Genomic DNA, 22,187 nt, shown 5'->3' with positions numbered 1-22,187 from the left:
GGAATAGGAAGACAATAACTAAGCAATCTAATAATTATTTTACGCTGTTGCACAAATATGTAGTTTACCAATTTCTTAAAAATCTATACTTTTTAATTGAACTGAAGTATTGTGTTTATTAGACTATTTTAAGTCATAACTAGAGTCTAACCTAGTTGTCTTCCCATTCCACAAATTTATGAGACTCACTGTATTTATAACGCTTGATCTAATATTTGAATATGTGTGAACCCTGTAAGAAGCTAACTAAGTTTGGTTGTGTTATTATCTGTATATTTCTCTCTCCCTGGTATCCTAGGATATAAAGGTTGCTCTTCACTATCCTCTGTCTCTAGGTCTGCCACCAAATGGTCCTCAACTAAATACAAATTAAATTCAAGATAGGATTTAATCTCACAACGGAAAAGATCCGAAATAATCAAATCTCGAATTCAAGCAAGTTGTGTTTTAGAGGCTCCGTTACTCGTAGTTTTTCTTGTTGTTCCGTTACTCGCAGATACTTTTCTTGTTGTTCCGTTACTCTCAGTTACTTTTCTTGTTGTTCCGTTACTCTCAGTTACTTTTCTTGTAGTTCCATTTCTCGTAGTTACTTGTAGTAATTAACTTTATTCCTAGTTCCATTACTTTTAGTAACTTTAATGGTAGTTCCGTTACTTGTAATTACTTTACTCATAGTTCAGTTAATTGTGTTTACTTTACTCGTAGTAATTTTACTTGCAATCCATTACTCATAGTAATTTTAATCATAGTTACTTCCACCGTAGTAACTTTACTTGTAAATACTTTACTCGTAGTTACTTTACTCGAAATCCCGTTACTTTGTTTACTTTCCTCGTAGTAACTTTACTCTACGAATCTCTGGTACAAACGCTGAATCTTATATTTGTCTAGAAACATAAAGATGTTAAACTACAAGTCAAGGTTATGTGAAATATGTAATTGAAAATATAAATGATGTGTTAAAATTTGAAAGATCATTATATATTGGATACCGTGTGTTCTATTCTGGGAGATTCGTAACACTTATAGGACTGTATACGTTGTTTCAAGGCAACCTTTACATAAGTGTAGCACGCCCCATTCACAACGTTACCAATTCATGAAAATTACGTTATTTCTTTTAGTTGCATAAAAATCTCAAGGCATTATTATAAAGAACCCTCAAGAACAATAGTTTAAAAGGTACTGTTGTGAATTGGGGACACCCATCTTTAAATGGAATTTAGCTTAAGATTACGTCTAAAGTCCTGTTATATGTCAGAAAGATATCAATTTAAATGTTTAATGCTGTTCACTAAACATTGATGTAAAAAAACGATGTTGTCACGAAAACTTTTTCTAGGAAATGAGTTTATGTTTCTGCCATCGCAAAAGATGTTTAAATGAAAAAAAATCAGTGTGTATTAAGAGAAATATCTAGAATAATTTATGGCGGCTTGTCTGTCTGTTAGTTTGTTTGTATCCAATAAACGGCTGAACTAATTGGTCCCAACTTTTCTGCAGTAGTTTACATGACAAGGCAAAAATTCGAAACCTATCCGTATTTGACGAGTTTTCTCGTACCACAGGCAACCCCGGGCAACACAGTACATTTCAGATAGATGTATATCCAATACTCCTGATACACCCTGTATCCCTGTATCCCCATGTATCCAATACTCCTCATACACCCTGTATCCCTGTATCCCCTTGTATTCAATACTCCTGATACACCCTGTATCCCTGTATCCCCATGTATCCAATACTCCTGATACACCCTGTATCCCTGTATCCCTTTGTATCCAATACTCCTTATACACCCTGTATCCCTGTATCCCCTTGTATTCAATACTCCCGATACACCCTGTATCCCTGTATCCCCATGTATCCAATACTCCTGATACACCCTGTATCCCTGTATCCCATGTATCCCACATGTTGGAGAACAAGTTGTATAATTGAAAAGTATGTTGATATACTGTAGTCTAGTTCTAGTAGTGTGTGTGTATACAGTATGGAGAAGATGGGGATGTACAGACTCATCTTTATCCTTCTCAATATACTCCTCATTCCAGGAACAGATATTTAGAAGAGAATAGTCCCATTTATTATATCCCACGGGATGACTGTGTGTACACTGTACAGTACATAAAGTTCTCACAGACGGAAATAGGTTTCTACAGTCCTTTGTGTTTAGTAACGGAAAAATAATTTACTGACAATAAATAAAAAAGAGTTTTCTGAAAGTTATAATTTGTAAACAAGGGGTAAAATCAAACCCAGGCGATATTTACTCATAAACACAATATTTGGAGTGAAAATAAAAATAATAAATTCCAACATCTTCTTAAAATTATTTTATGTTCATGGTAAAAGCATTGAGATTTTGCAACAAAATCGAATTTTCCAATATCTATATCTTCGCAACCTGATAATGTAAACCTTTGATATTTCATGCTTATACAATTTGATCTAACAGAATTCATAGTTTGAAATTTCAAAGGTCTACGACATTGGGTTGCAGAGATATAGGGTTTAGAAAATTGGATTTTGTGGCAAAAACTCAATTCCTTTTTAGATTTGACGGATTAATCGATTTTCATACAAAACCAGATAATGAAGAAAAATTTAGAATCCGGTACAGATTAGAACTTTTGTATTGGAAATCACATAATATTTTTGGTCCGAGGGATTAAATTAATTCATTTTTGAGATGTCTGAAACGTGTGCTAAAATCATCTTTCACTCGTGATTTCTTTGAATTCAAAACTCTGAAACTGTGTCATATAAATTTCAATCAGCCTAGACTTTAAAGGGTCGCATGCGCCTTGGCCTTTGATTTTACCTCGCTAACTCACTTATACAATTTTGTAACCCTAAACATATGTATTTTTATATGTTTGTTTCTATCTGAAGATTAAAAGGAGTAATTAGCAAAACACTGCTCGACTTTTGTGTGAGCGCGTACACATCTTAGTTTGGAGTCTTGTCAAGTTTATTTTCACAACCTCTCACAAAATAATGGACTTCGGGGTTTTCACATTGAATGAGAGAAGATAAATATATAAGAAATGCGATTAGAAAAATTGTAAAAAAATATGTTTCTCAAACGGTTTTTATTTAAAGTTTCCATCCCCTTGGTTGGCTGTAGTGTAGGATTATGCAAGTATAATTTATTAGTAAATATTCATCCTTATTAATTTGGATAAATTTTGGTCGAAGAATGCACTTCAATCTTTCATTTTCTCAAGAATTGTGTTCCAATCTTCAGGTTTTAAATATACTTATAAAACGTAAATATTAGATCGTTTAACAAAATGCATACAGGTCCCAGCGGTCCAGAAAAACGCATTAAAGGGACTGTATGTGTTATTTCAAGTGATATTCCATAGATGACTAGCTAGGCATGGTTTTTAAATCATAAACATTGAAAAAAAATTCAAACTGAGTTAGACAAAGTTTTTAAGGGTACAGTTGTCAATCGGACATTCCCATTTTTGGACGGAGGGTCCCATGAAATTACGCTTACAGTCCCTTTATTAATAATACCCCTGATAATACCCTAGTATTTTAAATTAGGGACATATTTCCACCAATCAACGATGTTTATGGCTGATCGTCGAAATAAAGTTACCGATTGTGTTTTTAAGTTTATTCTAAAATTAATTGATCGTAAATTTTTTGGTTGTTTTTAGTACTTTTTTCATAATTTGGTGAGTAAAGAAGAAAATGAACCTAAATTTAGCTCAAATATTGCATATAAATCATTAATTATTATAAATATCTGTTTTTTAACTAGTTGTTATCAGTCAGGATTATGATTATGGAGATATTGATCCGAGTACACTAGTTGGACCCCAGGTACACATCTAGTACACTTGTTGAACCCCAGGTACACATCGAGTACACTTGTTGGACCCCAGGTACACATCTAGTACACTTGTTGTACCCCAGGTACACATCTAGTACACTTGTTGGATCCCAGGTACACATCTAGTAAACTTGTTGGACCCCAGGTACACATCTAGTTAACTTGTTGGACTCTAGGTACACCCCTTCTAGTGCACTTGTTGGACCCCTGCAGGTACACATCCAGTACACTTGTTGGACCCTAGGTACACATCTAGTACACTAGTTGGACCACAGGTCAACATTAGTACACTTGTTGGGCACCAGGTACACATCTATAATGGACACTTGTTGGACCCCAGGTATACATCGAGTACACTTTTTGGACCCCAGGTACACTTGTTGGACACCAAGTGCACAGTTAGTACACTTGTTGGACCCCAGGTACTAATCTAGTACAATTGTTGGGCCCCTGCAGGTACACAAATATATAGTACACTTGTTGGACCCCAGGTATACACCCAGTACACTTATTGGACCCCGGGTAAACACCTATACTATGTTTGTCGGACCCCAGGTACACATCTAGTACACTTGTTGCCCATTTACACATCTTTAGTACACTTGTTGGACCCTAAGTACAACATCTAGTATACTTGTTGGACCCAGGTACACCTCTAGTACACTTGTTGGACCCCAGGTACACATCTGTATAGTACACTTGTTGGACCTCAGGTATACATCTAGTACACTTTTTGGACCCATGTACACCTAGTACACATCTAGTACATCTGTCGGACCCCTGATACACATTTAGTGCACTCGTGGGACCCCAGATACACATCTTTAGTACACGTGTCGGACCCTTGGAGAACATTTAGTACACTTGTTGTAACTGTCTACTGTCTACTGTCTACTGTCTACTGTCTACTGTCTACTGTCTACTGTCTACTGTCTACTGTCTACTGTCTACTGTCTACTGTCTACTGTCTACTGTCTGTCTACAATCTACTGTCTAATGCTAGGTTATGTCTGAGCTGTTTGATGAAAATGATCCATCTGAAGATATCCCTGACCAAGATATAGGAGAAGTTATCACGGAGAAACCTCAATATGGGCAAAAGGTAATATTGTTTACATTACATTTACTATAACTGTTCCTCGTTTGTTAGTATTTTTAGACGATGAAATAACAATTTTTAGAAATAAATATTTTAGATTTACTTTTGATATTGAAAAAATTATATCTAATCAATTTAATCGTCGGAAAAGATCGTGAACTTTGTCTATACTAAATTTTAAATCAACATTTCAGAAAATTAACCATTTAAAATATTATCTAAGCTAATTTTTGTCTAATGAATCATATTATTATGTCCACTGTAAGATATTTTGAAAATTTTTCTTTTTTAATAAAAGAGGTTAATATTAATATTCTTACTGTGTATAATTGTTGAACAAGACCGAAAATTCAATGTTTAAAATCCTCCTGGTGCCGGCCCCCAGGTAAATAGCGGAAGTCTCTCCCTTTAAAGAATGTTTTTTTTTAGCAAAATGCGTTTGATGAGATGATTGTGGATGAAGAGGAGGAAGAGATGGAGGATAAACCAAACCAACAACAAACATATGTTTCAGGTAATATAATGGTTATGGGGGGGTCAGATTGAAAGACAGATTTCAGGGGATGAAACAATTCTTAATGTAGACAGATCAATTATTCCCAAATTTCCAAAGTACCCCAAGTTCTTTAATTCTATTATTCTTAAAATTTTCATATTCTTGAAAAATGTCATTAATCCATCATTAAAATTTCAGGGAACCTGCCCCGACCTAGGTTTGTTATGCTGGGTCAGCAAGGTGTGGGAAAATCATCAATTGCAAACAGTTTACTTGGTAATATCCCATCATATACATAAGCTTAGATGTATTCATGTCAGGGGCGTATACAGGAATTATTAAAAAGTTTCTAGAGGAAGGGGGTTGGGGGAACTAAGATCATTGGAGGTTGAACCCCCCATGAAAATCATAGTCTCTACTTTTCCAGAGCCCAAAACTTAAGACTGAGTATCGTAATAAAACTCAGTATCGGAAACAAATTGTGATAAATGGGGTCAGGCAGTTTTGTAGATACCATTATTTGCGTTAGAAAATATTATTATATGAGGTTTCATCACGTTCTCTTTGTTTCCAGATTTTTAAATCTACGCAAATGTATAATATCCCATAAAGGAAACTTGAAAATTTCGTTCAATGATACTCTCTTAAATTCCCGGCTCAGGGGTGTATATACTGAGCTGAAAACTTTAGAATGAGATATCCTTAATCCTGATCGAATCTGAGTATCCAATGTACACACTTTTGATTTTAATCTTAATCCTTCTTTTTGGATATCCCTAGACTATATAAAAGTTACGTTTGATAACAATTACAGATACAATGGTATATCGATTGAACTAATATCCGATTGAATTAAAGTCAGCTGTTCACAAGCCGGCTTTTAGAGCATTTAAGAAAATATAAATTTAATCATGTTAATATGAACTTATTAAAAATATCTTTTATCACATTTTAGGACTAATCATTTTAAACGTTAATCCAAAACTTACATTTATTTAATTGATGTTTAGGTCAATTGATATGACACAATTAACACCTGAAAAACCGAGTTTTCAAAAGTTAAAGAGTACATCTTAACATGATACGCGGATTGGTTGAATTTTATACTTCTTTCTTGGATATCGAATGCGTATTAAAATAATCTCGGGTTTAGTAAAACCAAGAGTTTAAGCATTAATCTTGATATCCATAATTCTAAAGTTTTCAGCTCTGTATACACTATATAGAGGATCACTTGAACTTATATTCTTAAAGAGCCGATTCTCAATCTGCACTGTATAAAGAGTAAAGGAACTGAGTATTGTCACAATCTTAAAGGATTTGAGTCTTTGCCACAAACTCTGAATTCATAATCCCTATAGCTTTGGAACCAAATGGCGTACATCTTTGATATTTCAAACTTATATCATTTGATCTAACAGAATTCATAGTTTGAAATCTAAGTACTACGACATTGGAATCAAAAGATATACGGTGTAGAAAAGCAGAGTTTTTGGCAAAGACTCAATTCCTTTGCTCAACCCTTTATCTTTGCAACCTGACAGTTCATTTAAGATATTTAAAACTGAGATTATTTGATCCAACAAAGTTCAATGTTTGAAATAAATGATAGTTTGCAGCAAGTTCTGTTTAAAATTCTATACAATAAACATGAAAGTTTTTTGTCTCTAGGTTATGATAATCTGATGGAAGCTGGTCTAAAGAAACAGCACAGGCAGAAAATGCCATTTGCTGTCGGTCATGGACTCAGGAACACCAACATCTTTTTTCACAGGGTGGCGCAGTCTGTGGAGGACCCCCTGTATTTCTAGCCCTTTCATATAATGCGGGCAAGAAATACTTACTAAGAAGCAATTAGAGATTTACATAGAGATCCTGAAAATCCTAAATGTAACACATAATTCCAAACAGCTTTGAAATTTGCGCATCAATTTTCCGGGGCCATCTTTGAAGTGTCGCAATACCTTGGTCTTTGGTTATAACTTACTTTATTACTTAAACTTTTATGTAGCCCTGAATACAGTTTGACCGAAGTAATTCTGTCTAAATGATGATAAATTATTGCTTGAAAGCATACTTATTTACGATTGCTGTAAAGGTAACAATGATATCTTTGTTTATTATTCTAACTTTATTATTAACGTTGACATATCCTGTTTTAACTCAAATTTCTTATTTAATCTGCTTTTAATAAGGTAAATTTGTTTTTTTACGAACAGAATTTTTGTAATAAGATTTTTAATCAAATTCAGTTTTAGGAAAAAAGAATATTTTCTATTAGTATTTTTTTTGTTACTGACTTGAGAAAAAGTGATAAGTCCCTTTACACAAAATATTATTAAATTGTGTTGGTACTGTGCAGGTCAAAGACGAAGATGACCTCCTTCAGTGTCGGTCAATTCCTTGGGGACCCCTTTAGCCCTAACATAACAGTAGTGGACACACCAGGATTTAAGGTGACGTCATGAGCAAGATTCAATGAAAAAAATCGAAATTTTGCGCAGCGCTTACAAAAGTTGTCTTTTTAGTTTTACATGTTTTCATCCTTAGCACTTAGCAGTACTTTTCATCTTCTAAACCTTACCAGAAATGGTTTAAACAAAATTTAATCAGATAAATTATTATTATAATATATATATAACCAGGATAATATTCTGAAAAATCTCGGTCAATTTGAAAATCCATGATGAGATGCAAGGAATATTGCTCAAGTACATGGCGAGTAATGAATTCACGTGGATTTTACGGTTATGTCAATATTCAAGAAAGCTGTAACTTCTGATCACAATTTGTCCTATTAAACATGATTCTTTAACCTTTTTTTCTGAACTACTTTTTGTCGACATATACGTTTTAAATAAAAAGTATATAACAAACAAATCCGTAAATACTATCTAAATAGATTCTCCTGATGGGACACCCTGTATGATAATGAAGATAAAATATGAGATAAATCTCAATAGTAAATAAATTTATTTTATTATCCTGACTTTAGTGTCACTGTTTTCTGTTTTTAGGATTTTCTCACTCGTTTATTTGTAAAATGTAATATTTTTGAATAGATACATAATGTTATAAACATAAAGTATATTCAGGATACAGTTCTTCTATAAACTAGTTCATAACATATAGGAACCACATAATATTATAAACATAAAGTATATTCAGGATAAAGTTCTTCTATAAACTAGTTCAATAGGAACCACATGTTCTAGGTTCATGGAGAACTGCATCATTTGAAATATATTTTCAAGGGGCTGTTCTTGAATTTTAAATGGGTGTAAAAACTAATACTATATAATGTCTACCCGATGTAATTTAAGAGTTTTAAAGAAAAATCCTCCAAAGGAATTGAGTCTTAGCAACAAACTCTGATTTTCTTATTCCTACATCTTTGCAACCCAATGTCCTAGAACCAGCAATGAATTCTGTTAGCTCAAATAATAAAAGTTTGAAATATCAAAGCTTGATATAAAGGTTCACTTGAAATTACGCTTACAGGACCTTTAAAACCATCTTAAGACTATAATGTATTTTTAAACTAAGGATCAACGTGACACTGAGTTTGTGGAGGAGCTGATGAATGTGCTGGGGGACGAGGTGAAGGAGGTCGACAGCTTCGTGATCGTCTACAAGTACAAGGACAGGTTTACTTCACCCTTTGCCAGGACACTCAGGGTCATCACTAAGATGTTTGGAAACTTCTGGACTAATGTTGTCATCCTCGTCAACTTCTGGAGTTTCAAACCTCTTCATGTTCAGGTTTAATGTTTAATGGTTTAATGATAATTGGTTTTTAACAGAATCTCCTTTGAAATAAAGAAAATGATTGCTCGTGTTCAAAACTCAGGGTACTAGAACAAAATGTTTCCTCTCATAACGTCATAGATAATTTTTGCAAAACTTTCTATCAAATGTTTATGTAAAAAAATCATAAAAATAACCATTTTGGGGTATTGGCTTGTCAGGAATAGGAGAAGAATTTTGATAAAAGATCTTAATGTAGAAAATGAATAAGCTTTTGAGGGATTTGGCAGAAAGTAATTTCAAAATCTAAACTTAAAACCTCATTGTTGAACAATTTTACACATGTTACATTGAGTACGTGTTGAAACATATGACAAACTAAGTTTGAAAAACAAGGAAATATAATCTATGTAAAGTTGTTGCGTTATTTATTTATATTAAAGGAATTGACTCTTTGCCACAAACTCTGATTTTCTAATCACATTATTTTTTTCAAACTATGAATTCTGTTAGATTAAATAATCTTAGCTTGAAATACCGATGTTTTACACCACTAGGTTGCATCGATATTGGGATTCGAAAATTTGAGTTTGTGGCAAAGACTCAACTCCTTTGAGAAAAAATGTTTAGCGTCATTGTTTATTGTGTTAAAAGAAAACATATGTGACTTTGATTTAATCTGAGAAGGAAGTTTAAAAATTTCTTTTCATTTTGCGGATTTTTTATTTGTGAAATGTTTAGGATCGGTTGGATAGAAGAGTTAGCCAGAAAAAGTACGGAGAGGAATTGACTAAAATATTTGAAGAAAAGTTTGATTTAAATTTTAAGATTCCGATTGTTTTCATTGATTCTCACTACAATAAATCCGTACCAGAGGAGTTAGCAGCTTTCAAGGTTATTATTATCATTATCATCATTATTATTATTATCGTTATTCTAAGCCCGAGTNGGTTATCTTTCGCCACAATTCTATTTAGTTTATATTTTATAATTTTATAATTTTATAATTTTATAATTCTATTTCTCTTGTCGCTTCCGCAACTATCTAAGAATGCCGTTCACCATTCACATTTTTCGAAATCCCGTTAAAAACGTTTTCTGAAAAATAAAATATAAACAAATTAATTATATTAGCGATCAAAAGCGCTTTTTTATCGCATTAAGCCTATACCCCCTTTCATTTTTCGCGAACACTCCCTTTCAGTAAAAAAATATTGTGTTCAAAGTACAATTTTTGAATACATTTATGTAAATCTCATAATTATACAAATATTTATAATGATTTTATCTAAAGTTTTACATTACAACGTTTTAAAGAATTAAAATTTAATGTTGCATATTTTAAATGAACTATCAAATCCATAGAATTTATCTATTAGATTATATACTTTTGCTTTCTTTCTAAAATCTAGTATTTATTATATACATTTCTGTACTTTATGTTTGAAAACTGATGATGCATTTTATTCAAATCGTCATAAAATTATGCAAACAGAACGGGCATTTCAGGGTGGCAATGTATGCTAGACTTAATATAAATGTGCAATGGATTGGGGCAATCTGAAATAGCTATCAAGTACGTGGTAATCCATCATATTAATGTTTTTATTAATACACTTTCGGATCAAGTATCTATATAAGATATCATACTGCAGTTGTTCAATTCCATCGGTAAATATGGTGGCCTAAACGGACTTTTATATAGCTAAATCAGATTGATCAAAATCTACTTTACATATTTTATTAAATAATGCTGTTGTCGGATAGGAACAAGATTCTGACGATGAACAGATAGACAAGGAGTAACCCTCAAATCAAAATCGATAATGCAGAAAACTCTTTATTTCCTAAAAAAAAATGAAATGAATAATGATAAATAATTATTACAATGGTTTACGAATTTATAATGAAAAGATTCTTACGATCTATTTGCTTATTTGTGGGTTAACTGTCGGAGAGTCCTAAGACGCTTTTTATACATTAAAACTTCTGAAAAGAGTGACAATTAAATGTTAAGGAAAGTCACTAATTCTTTATATGAAAATATTCTTGCTTAACTTGAAGTGGTTCACAATTAATAAAAGCGTTTATACTCCGTTGTCGGAGAACAAAGAGAAGCGGGCTGAAATTGTTTGGTTTGGTTTCGTCTCCAAGAGGAGCTTTTAGGTTGAAGACGACATTACATGGGGGGGGGGGGGGGGTATTAATGTTAATGGTTGACAAATGCGCACATCGACAACCACATTAATAATATTTATGCTTTGGTATTGATTTTAACACATTTGCAATATCATAAGATAAACAATAATTGTTAACTGAATTGCTCAAAATTTCTTTTCTAATAATCTTGTACTAGTTCTATATGCATGCATTCATAGTCTACTTTTCTAATAATCTTGCACTAGTTCTATATGCATGCATTGCATAGTCTACTTTTCTAATAATCTTGCGCTAGTTCTATATGCATGCATTGCATAGTCTACTTTTTAAATCTGTAAAACCTCAGATGTATCTGATCGAGTAGGCATTACATGTTACTTGAATTATGTTTGCAAATTTTTCCAAATATGTTGTTTACTTTAGGTGTCGAGCTATCAGCAAGGAAAACAAAGACTTCAAACAAACTGTGGAGGATCAAACAAAAATGATAGGAAGGACAAATTTTTTAAATCATAGAATAAAATAAATCTTGATAAAGTTATAATCTAAAAGAAATTTAATGATTGTCGTCTTCTTTTAGAAATGTCGCGTAGAGATATAAATTCCAAAATATACAAGAAAAAAATTTAAGTTACCTTTTCTAGAGTCACAAAAGTTTGTGATGAATAATTTACGAAATGGTATTGAATATCTCAAAACTACATGCGAAGGTAGGAACAGGGGCATAAAGGTATTTATCTCTACGCCTGTCTTTGTAATATTTGCACCATTGTAAAAAAATATATATAAACATTGAATACTTGACGATGCAGAACTAAAATGAAATTAAAAATTTAGCTTCCCTTTGAAAGTTTTAGTTTAACTTGAGTGAAATTGAGTAGATTAAAAGTTAAATAATAAATATCAAATTCTGTTCATTTTTAATGTTAGAAAGTTTTATACAGGATGGGGGCCGGGGGGGGGGGGCTTTTTCCTTACATCGATTTGATATCTGACGTTAATAATTTTAAAGATTTATTCAAATACAAAAATTAGGAAAGTTTGCTATTGAATAATTACTATAAAGAACCTATTCAAACTAAATTAAAATTGAATGCTTGATCTCTTTTCTGCTTTAAATTTTCTTATGACACATTCATTAATGTTTTTATACTTTTAATTATTTAGGTTCAACACAACCTGGGATTTCCAAAATGTGCTTTGTCTGTGTTTTAATGATAACTTTTCTGATATTTCCTCTGTTTAAACGACTCGTTGTCACCAATATGAAGGGATAAAGCATAAGAACAGGAATTTGGTATTAAAGAAATGTCACTTGAAATGACATAAAAAATTGTTATCCAGTTTTTTATTCATTTAGAATTTTCCAGACAACCCATTCCCCCTGAATCTTTAATGAGTCTACAGAATATAATTTTCCCTAAATTCCAGCCAATAATGTGGACATAACTACTTCTCATGCCAATATTCTAAAGATTAGGAGAATGCATTCTCTTCTTTTTAACAAACAGCTTTTCAGAAAATTTGTAAATATATAATATACTAACTGAAGGGCTGGCGTTGCCTGTGGGAAAAAAATTTTTAAAAATAAATGTTGAAAAATAAATTTCGGATTTTTTTAGCCTAAAACACCCTCCGGCCACCCATGAGTGTCCACAAAAAAATTTAGTACATTCGGTTCTGCTGTTTGACCGGCTATTGGTGACATATTTACGAATGTCTTGTTTTATTATATAAATATATCTAACTATACTGATATATTTACCATACTCAATTAATTTGAGTCAAAAGTCAATTACACAAAAGCTGTAGTTAGATCCAGAAAACACCAGAATTCTTGTTTTTTTCCTGTAGACTTTAATTATAAAATGTTGCAAATATTTATTCAAGTTACAACAATGAAAAATTAAAAATTCTTTGCAAAATTGCTTAATTAAAAGGAAAAACAAATATAAAATTCATTCTACAATATTTAAATTTGTAATGTTTAGATTTTTAAAAAAGAGGCCAGTTGGTTCCTAGCATTGTATTTTCAAAAACTTATTTATAACCTATACAAATGAATGCCGGAGGCATTAGGAATATTTTCCCCCCTTGCTATAGAATTATTATTTCATCATTTACCCTGATGTGTTTATAAAAAGTTGTGATTATTAAATCCTTGAAGGATTTATCTCTGAAACCTGCACTTGTTTAGGTGAAGTTATTGTTGGGTGTCAGTGGGCTGAATGGTCGCCTTGGAGTTCCTGCTCTAAAACATGCGGTGGTGGACTCAAGTCTAGGAGTAGGTAAAACAGCGGAGGACTCAAGTCTACGAGTAGTTAAAACATTCGGTGGAGGACTCAAGTCTAGGAGTAGTTAAAACATTCGGTGGAGGACTCAAGTCTAGGAGTAGGTAATCATGTGGTGGACTCAAGTCTAGGAGTAGGTAAACCATGTGGTGGACTCAAGTCTAGGAGTAGGTAAACCATGTGGTGGACTCAAGTCTAGGAGTAGGTAAACCATGCGGTGGAGGACTCAAGTCTAGGAGTAAGTAAACCATGTGGTGGACTCAAGTCTAGGAGTAGGTAAACCATGCGGTGGACTAAAGTCTAGGAGTAGGTAAACCATGTAGTGGAATAAAGTCTAGGAGTAAGTAAACCATGTGGTTGACTTAAGTCTAGGGGTAGGTAAATCATGTGGTGGACTCAAGTCTAGGAGTAAGTAAACCATGTGGTGGACTCAAGTCTAGGAGTAGGTAAACCATGTGGTGGACTTAAGTCTAGGAGTAGATAAATCATGTGGTGGACTCAAGTCTAGGAGTAAGTAAACCAAGTGGTGGACTCAAGTCTAGGAGTAGGTAAACCATGTGATGAATTCTAGTTTAGAAATAGATAAACCATATGGTGGTTGATAAAAGTAAATTTTATCTAGAGAAAAGTTACCCGGAATGGGAACATGTGATGGAGATGCATCAGCTGTTGAGGTTTGCGCAGAGCAAGTGAGTCAAATTTTATCATTGCTATTTTCAAGTTTAGACTGTTTTGGCTGTAGGTTGACAGATATCAATGTACCTAGGTGCTGTACTTCTACCAATTCCATATTTTTTACTGAACCTGTGTGATCTACACTTTCCAAAGACCATTGTAAATTCAATAGTTGGTTTCTACAAAGATGTACAAAGAAAATTAAATGCAATGCTTAAATAAGTTTTGGCGATAAAAATAGAATAAACAAGGTCAGATGGATGTCAAGAGTAGTTTACAAAGATGACTGACAAAACTGATTTTTTAATCAGGAGGTTTGTCCGTTGGAAAATGATAACACAACCCTTGTGGTTGTTATTGGTGGAGAAACTACAAGAGAAAACAGAGAGAATGAACATTCAACATCAATTGAGATCATTGGAGCTTCAGGTTATCAATATTAATCTTTAGATGATATTTTCTAGTTAGATCTTACCATATATTTAAAGAATGGATGACTTGGAATTTGCTTCTTTTTTTCTTTTTTTACCCTCAAAAAAACATAAGTTTGGACTCAAACCTTTAAAAGTTTCACATCAATATGGACTTATATTTCAAGGCTTATGTCGACTCTCTGGAGTTCCAGATCTACCTGAAGCCAGAGGAAAGCTCTGTGCTGCCTACGATCCATCAGGGGCCCTTATTGGTTTGTATTAGGAGTCAGCTTCAATTATTTTATAACTTGAACTGTAATCCTAAAAATACACAGTTTTAGGATTTTTGATTTCATTGTGATGAAAATAACTTTAAGGTTTTATCCGAATAAGTATAGACATCTACAAACTTTCATGACTAAATCGGTTTTGCAATTTGCAAAATGCATTCTGAACTATCACTTCTTTTTCAGTTTGTGGTGGGGGTCAAAGGTTTTGGCGACCAAACAACAACTGCTGGCAGCTTGTTAAAGGGTACTCAACGTGGGAAGAGATTCCCCAAATATATCCAGTTCATGGAGCAGCAACTACTTTTTTCAGGTAAAAGCAGGAGGAAGCACCAAATAACAAAATTATATCATTATGAATTAAAAAAAAAGGTTTTCCTGTCACACACTGTTGTGTTGGACAAAATTGACACCAAAGATCTGATTTAAAGTTCAATTTTTATGGCTCATGCGGTGCAGTGCTAACTTGCATTTAGCTAGTTATTTTACTTTTTACTGCTAAAGAAGAACAGAATAATAGAAAAGATGGTGAAATTTTAAGATGAATTTGTACAAGTCCATCATTTTGCTAGCACAGAGAATTAACTTTGTTTAAATTCAAAATCACTTTCAGAAATTAAAGAATTTCAATAACCAATGAAAGGTTCTGATCCATTCTGTTTTCAGGGGAAAGTTTTGGGTGTTTGGAGGTTCTACAGGTGATGACAGTTATGATCATACGATCACTGATAAAGTTCAAGCATACAACCCTAGAACACAGGTCTGGAGTGTTGAGAAGTCACTTAGCAGTCCCCGGCATAAGGTAAGAGTCTATCCTATGTTAATAAAGGACTATTTTTTTAAAGGATTTTACAATGAACAATTATTTGAAAAACTTGATTGATCCATGTGTTATTTTGGTCAACAAAAACTCTGCTGCAACCCTAAAGTTCAATGCCTAATGTTCAACAGTAAAACTGGTTAACATAACCTAAAATGAATCATTTTGAATGCGGGTTCTGTATAAACGTCAATTGTAGATGTAAGCAGACGAATAAAGACATAAATAAAGGATTTTGACAGAAATTTTCTCTTTTAAAAATAGAAAATAAATTTTTTACACATTGTAACACATACATGTATGTAAATTTAATTGTTCAGTCTTGTGCGGTTACAATCGATGATCAAGTAGTACTGACAGGAGGGACAATGCTGGGACTGGGCAAGGTAAAACCGGTTTGGCTAGCAGAGATTGGAACCAGAACAGCTGAGAGCTTTGACGGAGAAAACTGGTATAGTTTACCATCCTTGACAAGGGCTAAGGTAATTTATTTATATTAATTATTTGATTAAAAAACCAAGTATCAAAGAACATAAAAATAATTTTATTGCATGTATTTTGATTCGTTGTTAAAACCTTGTATACTTTACATGATCTGAGGTAGTAAATGACGAGTTCAAAATTTTCTATTCCCTATATATTGGTAGTCTAATGTTGTAAATCTGTTATATTTGAATCTTAGATGATTTGATCCATCAGAACTATCCCTATCAGAATTTATAGTTTGAAAAATTAAAGGTATTAGTTAGTTGGTTTAAGTTTGTGGCAAAAACTCAAGTCCTTTTGAATATATTTGTTCTTTCTCTGATAGACATAAAATGCCGACTTTAAGGGTTTTCTTTGGGACAACATTTGGCAAACAAAATTCCACTGGAAAATGCAAGGATTTAAAAAAAAATCTGTTTTGTTTTCTGGCTTATATATTTATCCCTGTATATGGGTATCTGAGAACTGAGAATGTTAGAATAGTTAATACTGAGAAGAAGTAAATTTTATTAAAAGTTTTTGTTTGGCTTCCCAAAACTTTTATGGATAAAGGTTTATTTTTGGATATAAAAGTTTTCTGAATTAGGAAATATCTACATATCAGGAAATATCTGCATATTAGGAAATATCTACATATCAGGAAATATCTGCATATTAGGAAATATCTGCATATTAGGAAATATCTGCATATTAGGAAATATCTGCATATTAGGAAATATCTGCATATTAGGAAATATCTGCATATTAGGAAATATCTGCATATTAGGAAATATCTGCATATTAGGAAATATCTGCATATTAGGAAATATCTGCATATTAGGAAATATCTGCATATTAGGAAATATCTGCATATTAGGAAATATCTGCATATTGATAAATTTCTTTCTTTTCCTGCACTTTGTAAACTCTAAAATACTGTGCAATTCTTTTTTGACTCAATTTTTAATGATAAACGCAAAAGAGAAATATTTCTTCCTTTAAAAATGAATTTAACTTGTAAAACAATTTCACAATAACAAATTTAGAAAGGTTGAGGCTGAGAGAGGGAAGGGTTTATATTTTCTATTTGGCTAAAAACTTGCATGGTTTACTTTTATTAGTCCATTAGTTGAAGTGCCCGCGGTGTTGTCGATCCGAGAAGAAAAAAATAAATTTTGAAAAAACATATTGAGCTTCTAGCCTATGTTAACCCCAGGGTATTCATGGGTTTCCGAAAAAATGTTCAGCCAACTTGGTCCAGACGTTTGCTCGGCTATAGTTAACAACTTAACATATATATAAATAAATATATATGAGCGAAGAGCTTTATTATCTAGAGTACAGATATAGATTGGAACCTCATTTTTATTGAATAGTAATTTGTTGTGACTTTTAAATGTCTAAAAAAAGTTCTATAGGGAACCATTTTGTATCTTTTAAGAGACTTTTTAAACGTTTTATCACTGTGAATAAGGTCGATTATAGTCCCTTAACAAATGGAACTATGTTAATTAAATGTTGATTGACTAGGTTGAGCATGGTTGCAGTGTGGCTGCTATCAGTGGATCTCGTGGTATTCTAGTAGTTGGTGGAGCTACAGGAGACGATGTGGTGGAGTTCCTAGACTGGGATATCAAGTCAGCATGGAAGGTTCTAGGTCAGACTTTATTTTACTAAACATGACAGCTGTAAAACGACGGTATTTCAAGTTGTTAAAAATGCATTTTTCCAAGTGGAAAGATATTTTAAACTATGATTTCAGTTAGATCAAATATTTTAAGTTTACAATATCAAAAGGTTTACTCCAACAGGTTGCAAAGATATAGGGAACATTCAGTGAAGGGATCTTTAATATTTCGATCTTTTAATTCTGTTAGATCAAGTAGTCAAAGTTTGAAATACTAGGCTTTTAGGGCGCTTCGCGCCCATCTTCTATTTAAATTGTGAACATGTTCTTTTCGTTAACATTTTAAGACAAAGAAGAAAAAATTTTTGCTGATTTTAATAAATCGCGGATTTTCAAGAATTAAATTTTTTTTACAAAACTAAAAACCTTTAAAACACATTTTTTTTAGCATTCATAAATCTTCCCGTTGGTCACGTGATGTCCCACAAAAAAATTGGGCCCGATCGGTTCAGCCGTTTTGACGTTTATTGGATACAAACAAACAGACGGACAGACAAGCCAAATTCATAGATAGATTAAAGGATTACACAGTCAGGTTTCAAAGATATAAAGATAAGAAGATTAAGATTTTTAGGCATGCTATTTGTAAACATTTATCGTTGAAATATGTCATAACACCATAAATAAACATAAAAGATTATTTCATTCAAAGAAAGGGTCAGGACCACTCCTCTGTATGCCGAGTCCATTAGTAGCGCCTGATCCAATCAGGGTTCAGTCATGTGTTTGTGGACTATTCTGGATCAATAGAATCAGAGTTTTAAATCCTTCAATCGGCGCTATCAGTAAATGGAAATATATTGAGACTATGGTGGGACAGGGCTCCAAAAAGAACTTTATCGTGATATATTGGAAGAGTCCAAGTATGCTATCAGTAAATGGAAATATACTGAGACTATGGTGGGACGGGGCCCCAAAAAGAACTTTATCATGATATATTCAAAGAGTCCAAGTATGCTATGTTTAGGTAAGCTGAACAGAGGTAGAGGAATGATGCCAGGAATAGGTTTTATCGGAGGCAAACTCTCAATTGTCGGAGGATACAGTTGGCCCGGAGCTGTTGATATTATTGAACAGTGGGACGAGGACAAGTAAGTTTACGAATAAGACCTCCTTGTAACTAAAACGTTCAAAAACTGAAAAATGCAAAAAGTCAACAAAAAAATTTTAATTTCTTTTATTAAAGGGATTATTTGGATTTTTGAATAGTTCGATAGGTACCACCATTGCTTAATGAGAGCTAAATTTGTGAAACATAACTGAGCTTAGTTTTATTGATAACTCTAAAATAAAACGGTGGTTTTAACACATTATGTAAATATCTGTATTTTAATTTAGCAAATTTTTAACAAAAATATATTTTTTGCTTTGAAATCATGTACTTGTACACTCTTGACAATTTAAATTCCTCTGAATAAGTTAAAGTAAGACTTTGTGAAGATGTTTTGAAGTAAATTCTGAAACTATAACCTGGGAAAGTGCATTAAAAATGGGAAAATATTATTTTATTCATAAAGCAAAGTTTTTAAGTTTTCAAAAAATTGTTTGTTTTGACAAGCTAGACAGAAGCACTCTAACTAATCAAAACAGTATTTACATAGTAAATAACCTTACAAATATTAAATCTAATATTTTTTTAAACTTTAATGATTCTTAACATGCCTTTAAAATGTCACCATGCTAGCCGTAATTTCGACACAATTAAGCTAATCGTATACCTTTAAGAGATGTCACTAAGGGTCTGACAGATTCTATTCTTTCTGTAAAAATAGCTTTTTTTTACTTTTTATTCATCTATAAATAAAGGGATTCATGCGTCTTTGTTAATCCCATTATGTTTGCAACCCAATTTTTGATATTTCAAATAATGAAAGTAATGTTGAAAAGATATAGGGATTAAAAAATTGATTTTGTGGCAAAGACTCATTTCCTTTACGAAATATAAAAGATAATTCCAAAAGCCCCCCCCCCCCTACCCCGGAGGTCATTTATTTTATTATTTTATTTCTAATTGCAAACACCGATAAACATAATCCGACAAGCACCTCTGACCCTTTGGTAAAAGTAAATTCAACCTTGTGGTACCGGCTAGTACTATTGAGTGACAGTGTCTGCCTTATTTACCTAATTTGTTCGGGCGATACAGTACAAACTGGGACCGGAAAGGTTGACCCGGCTGGAAATTCTAATGTACTACGGCTTCCCGTGCCGAACTCAAACATTCATATCGATTTTTTTCATGGCATCACTTCTGTTACATTATATTTACAGTCGTCGTCGATTAAAGAAATACAATATTAGCGACTCTCGATTTAAAGTTTGTTTCCTTATTTGTATGGATGCACATAATAAGTACTAAGTAAGGTAAAGCTATCAAACAGCTTTTCGATATTTAATACTTGTAATTCGAAAAAAGCCTTCTAACAATTACAAACAATTTATACCGGGCCGACATTAGGGCTACACCAGAGCAATTTGTACAATATACAATACATAAGGCTGTATAAGGCTAAACGGGACCGTACACCTCGTACACCACAAGATGAACATTCCTTTTACCAATTATATATTTAGGGAGGAGTGGAGCAGAAGTATAAACAAGATAAAGTACGCTAGATACAACCACGCTACTATAACTGTACCCGGAGACATGTTCCCACAATGTCTGAACCCATAGATATATCAAATACAATCCAATTCATCAAATAATGTAAATATTGGTTACACTTGCCTCAAAAACTAATTTTGTAATCTTTATATCTTATATAATATATATGGTATAAACCTCTCATATTTCAAATATTGACTATTTATGAAAGCTCTGCAAATGATAAAATTAGAGTTTGAGACAAGTGTTCACTGTTCAGTTCCTTTCCAGGTTTCACTTGAAATTTGTTCTATTGTTCTATTGTCTATTTTCTTCATAGTTCACTTCAATTTTTAAACTAATTGAACATTTTATACAAAGCAATTATGTGCTCTAAATTGGCAACTATATTTTATCATGGATTTTGTGTACATTACTTTCATTGTAAATCATACATTCAATATTACTTTATTATTAATAGAATTCTTCTCTGGTTCCAGCAAAATAAATATTGTAAAAAAAATTTCTTTAATTTAGATTCTCAACTCACAGCAAGATACACTAATGTAGTTTTAAAAGGCATAAAATATGGAATATTAAGACGATAACAAAAACTTTTACGAAACTGTACACAAGTAAACAAAATTATGTTAATTAATCAATTTTAGAAATCATTTTTGTCTAATTGGAATACATTAAACTACGGTACAGAGTTTACCTAATGCGTTGCCTAAAAGGATCTGAGGTTTTACCACAAACTCTGGTTTTCTAATTCCTATATCTTTGAAACCCGATGACGGTTGCAAAGCGCTAGGGATTAGAAAATCTCAGTTCCTTGATGAATGGATGAATTAATCTTTAATAACCTTTAATTCATCTATATATACATTTGGCTTGTCTGCCTGTCTGTCTGTTTGCTTGTTTGTATCCAATAAACTTCAAAACGGCTGAACCGATCGGGCCCAAATTTTTTGTGGGACATCACGTGACCACATGAATGAATGATAAAAAAAATTTTAAAAATGTGTTTAAAAGGTTTTTAATTTTGTAAGAATAATTAAATTCTTGAAAATCCGCGAATGTTTTTTTAAAAATCCGCAAAATATTTTTCTCCTTTGTTTTTAAATTTAAACAAAAAGAACATGTTCACAATTTAAATAGAAGATGGGCGTGAAGCGCCCTAAAAGCCTAGTAATCTCAAATTTATACTATTACTTTTATTCGCCATAATTTATTCTTCATTCATTATAATCTTCAAAAACATGAATAAAAACTAGATATATATATCAAATGCTTCAGCTTCACCTGCGAGCAGGCTTTGCCAATTTTCCTGGTTTTGAGTGAAAACCCTATCACTTTAATCTAATATAATAGAATCTTGTTATTGGAAATACTTCAGTCGATATTTGTAAGATTCACTCAATATGTGAGAAATATAGGGATTAAAAATTAAACTAATCGGAGTGGATTAACCAGAGTGAACAGCATTTGGTTTCTTCTATTTGAGATCAAACGTGTTTTGGTTTATAATTTAACAATCTTTTACCTAACAGATTTGTTTATTTTATACTTTTTCATTCAAAATGCATGTGCCGACAAAAAAGTATCCA

General features: G+C 32.5%; 2 protein-coding genes across 3 annotated transcripts; both read left to right on the top strand.

Annotated features, from left to right (window-relative positions):
* The first annotated feature begins 1,963 nt into the window (after positions 1 to 1,963).
* Positions 1,964 to 11,868, top strand: LOC111696620 (uncharacterized). Its single transcript, XM_023466275.1, has 10 exons — positions 1,964 to 2,054; positions 3,779 to 3,840; positions 4,854 to 4,952; positions 5,379 to 5,463; positions 5,644 to 5,721; positions 7,117 to 7,195; positions 7,808 to 7,901; positions 8,992 to 9,207; positions 9,934 to 10,086; positions 11,776 to 11,868. Exons 1-10 carry the CDS (start codon positions 1,994 to 1,996, stop codon positions 11,866 to 11,868), a joined length of 1,020 nt encoding a protein of 339 aa, XP_023322043.1. The 5' UTR covers positions 1,964 to 1,993.
* Positions 11,869 to 11,999: 131 nt separating this feature from the next.
* On the top strand, positions 12,000 to 21,365 carry LOC111696613 (kelch-like protein 33). 2 transcript variants are annotated; one of them, XM_023466263.1, is made up of 12 exons: positions 12,000 to 12,062; positions 13,550 to 13,618; positions 13,726 to 13,747; positions 14,266 to 14,332; positions 14,630 to 14,747; positions 14,917 to 15,003; positions 15,205 to 15,331; positions 15,685 to 15,820; positions 16,159 to 16,320; positions 17,834 to 17,960; positions 18,958 to 19,081; positions 20,565 to 21,365. In XM_023466263.1, exons 1-12 carry the CDS (start codon positions 12,014 to 12,016, stop codon positions 20,665 to 20,667), a joined length of 1,191 nt encoding a protein of 396 aa, XP_023322031.1. In that variant the 5' UTR covers positions 12,000 to 12,013; the 3' UTR covers positions 20,668 to 21,365. The 2 variants fall into 2 exon arrangements, with proteins under 2 accessions (XP_023322031.1, XP_023322030.1); XM_023466262.1 differs by lacking the exon at positions 13,726 to 13,747 and having other exon boundaries at positions 13,550 to 13,640; positions 20,565 to 21,362.
* Positions 21,366 to 22,187: the final 822 nt, after the last annotated feature.

The sequence above is a fragment of the Eurytemora carolleeae genome, unplaced genomic scaffold, assembly GCF_000591075.1.
Source record: "Eurytemora carolleeae unplaced genomic scaffold, Eaff_2.0 scaffold185, whole genome shotgun sequence".
Taxonomy (NCBI): Eukaryota; Metazoa; Arthropoda; class Copepoda; order Calanoida; family Temoridae; genus Eurytemora; species Eurytemora carolleeae.
The sequence above is the reverse complement of the archived record's forward strand: the minus strand, read 5'-3'. Positions and strand labels throughout refer to the sequence as shown.

Coding starts and splice junctions, on each gene's coding strand:
- LOC111696620 (XM_023466275.1), top strand. CDS start 1,994: ATGGAGAAGATGGGGATGTACAGACTCATCTTTATCCTTCTCAATATA. Junction 3,841..4,853: donor GTACACTAGTTGGACCCCAG/GTACACATCTAG, acceptor GTCTAATGCTAG/GTTATGTCTGAGCTGTTTGA. Junction 5,722..7,116: donor AATTGCAAACAGTTTACTTG/GTAATATCCCAT, acceptor TTTTGTCTCTAG/GTTATGATAATCTGATGGAA.
- LOC111696613 (XM_023466263.1), top strand. CDS start 12,014: ATGAATAATTTACGAAATGGTATTGAATATCTCAAAACTACATGCGAA. Junction 15,332..15,684: donor GCAGCAACTACTTTTTTCAG/GTAAAAGCAGGA, acceptor TTCTGTTTTCAG/GGGAAAGTTTTGGGTGTTTG. Junction 15,821..16,158: donor TTAGCAGTCCCCGGCATAAG/GTAAGAGTCTAT, acceptor TTAATTGTTCAG/TCTTGTGCGGTTACAATCGA.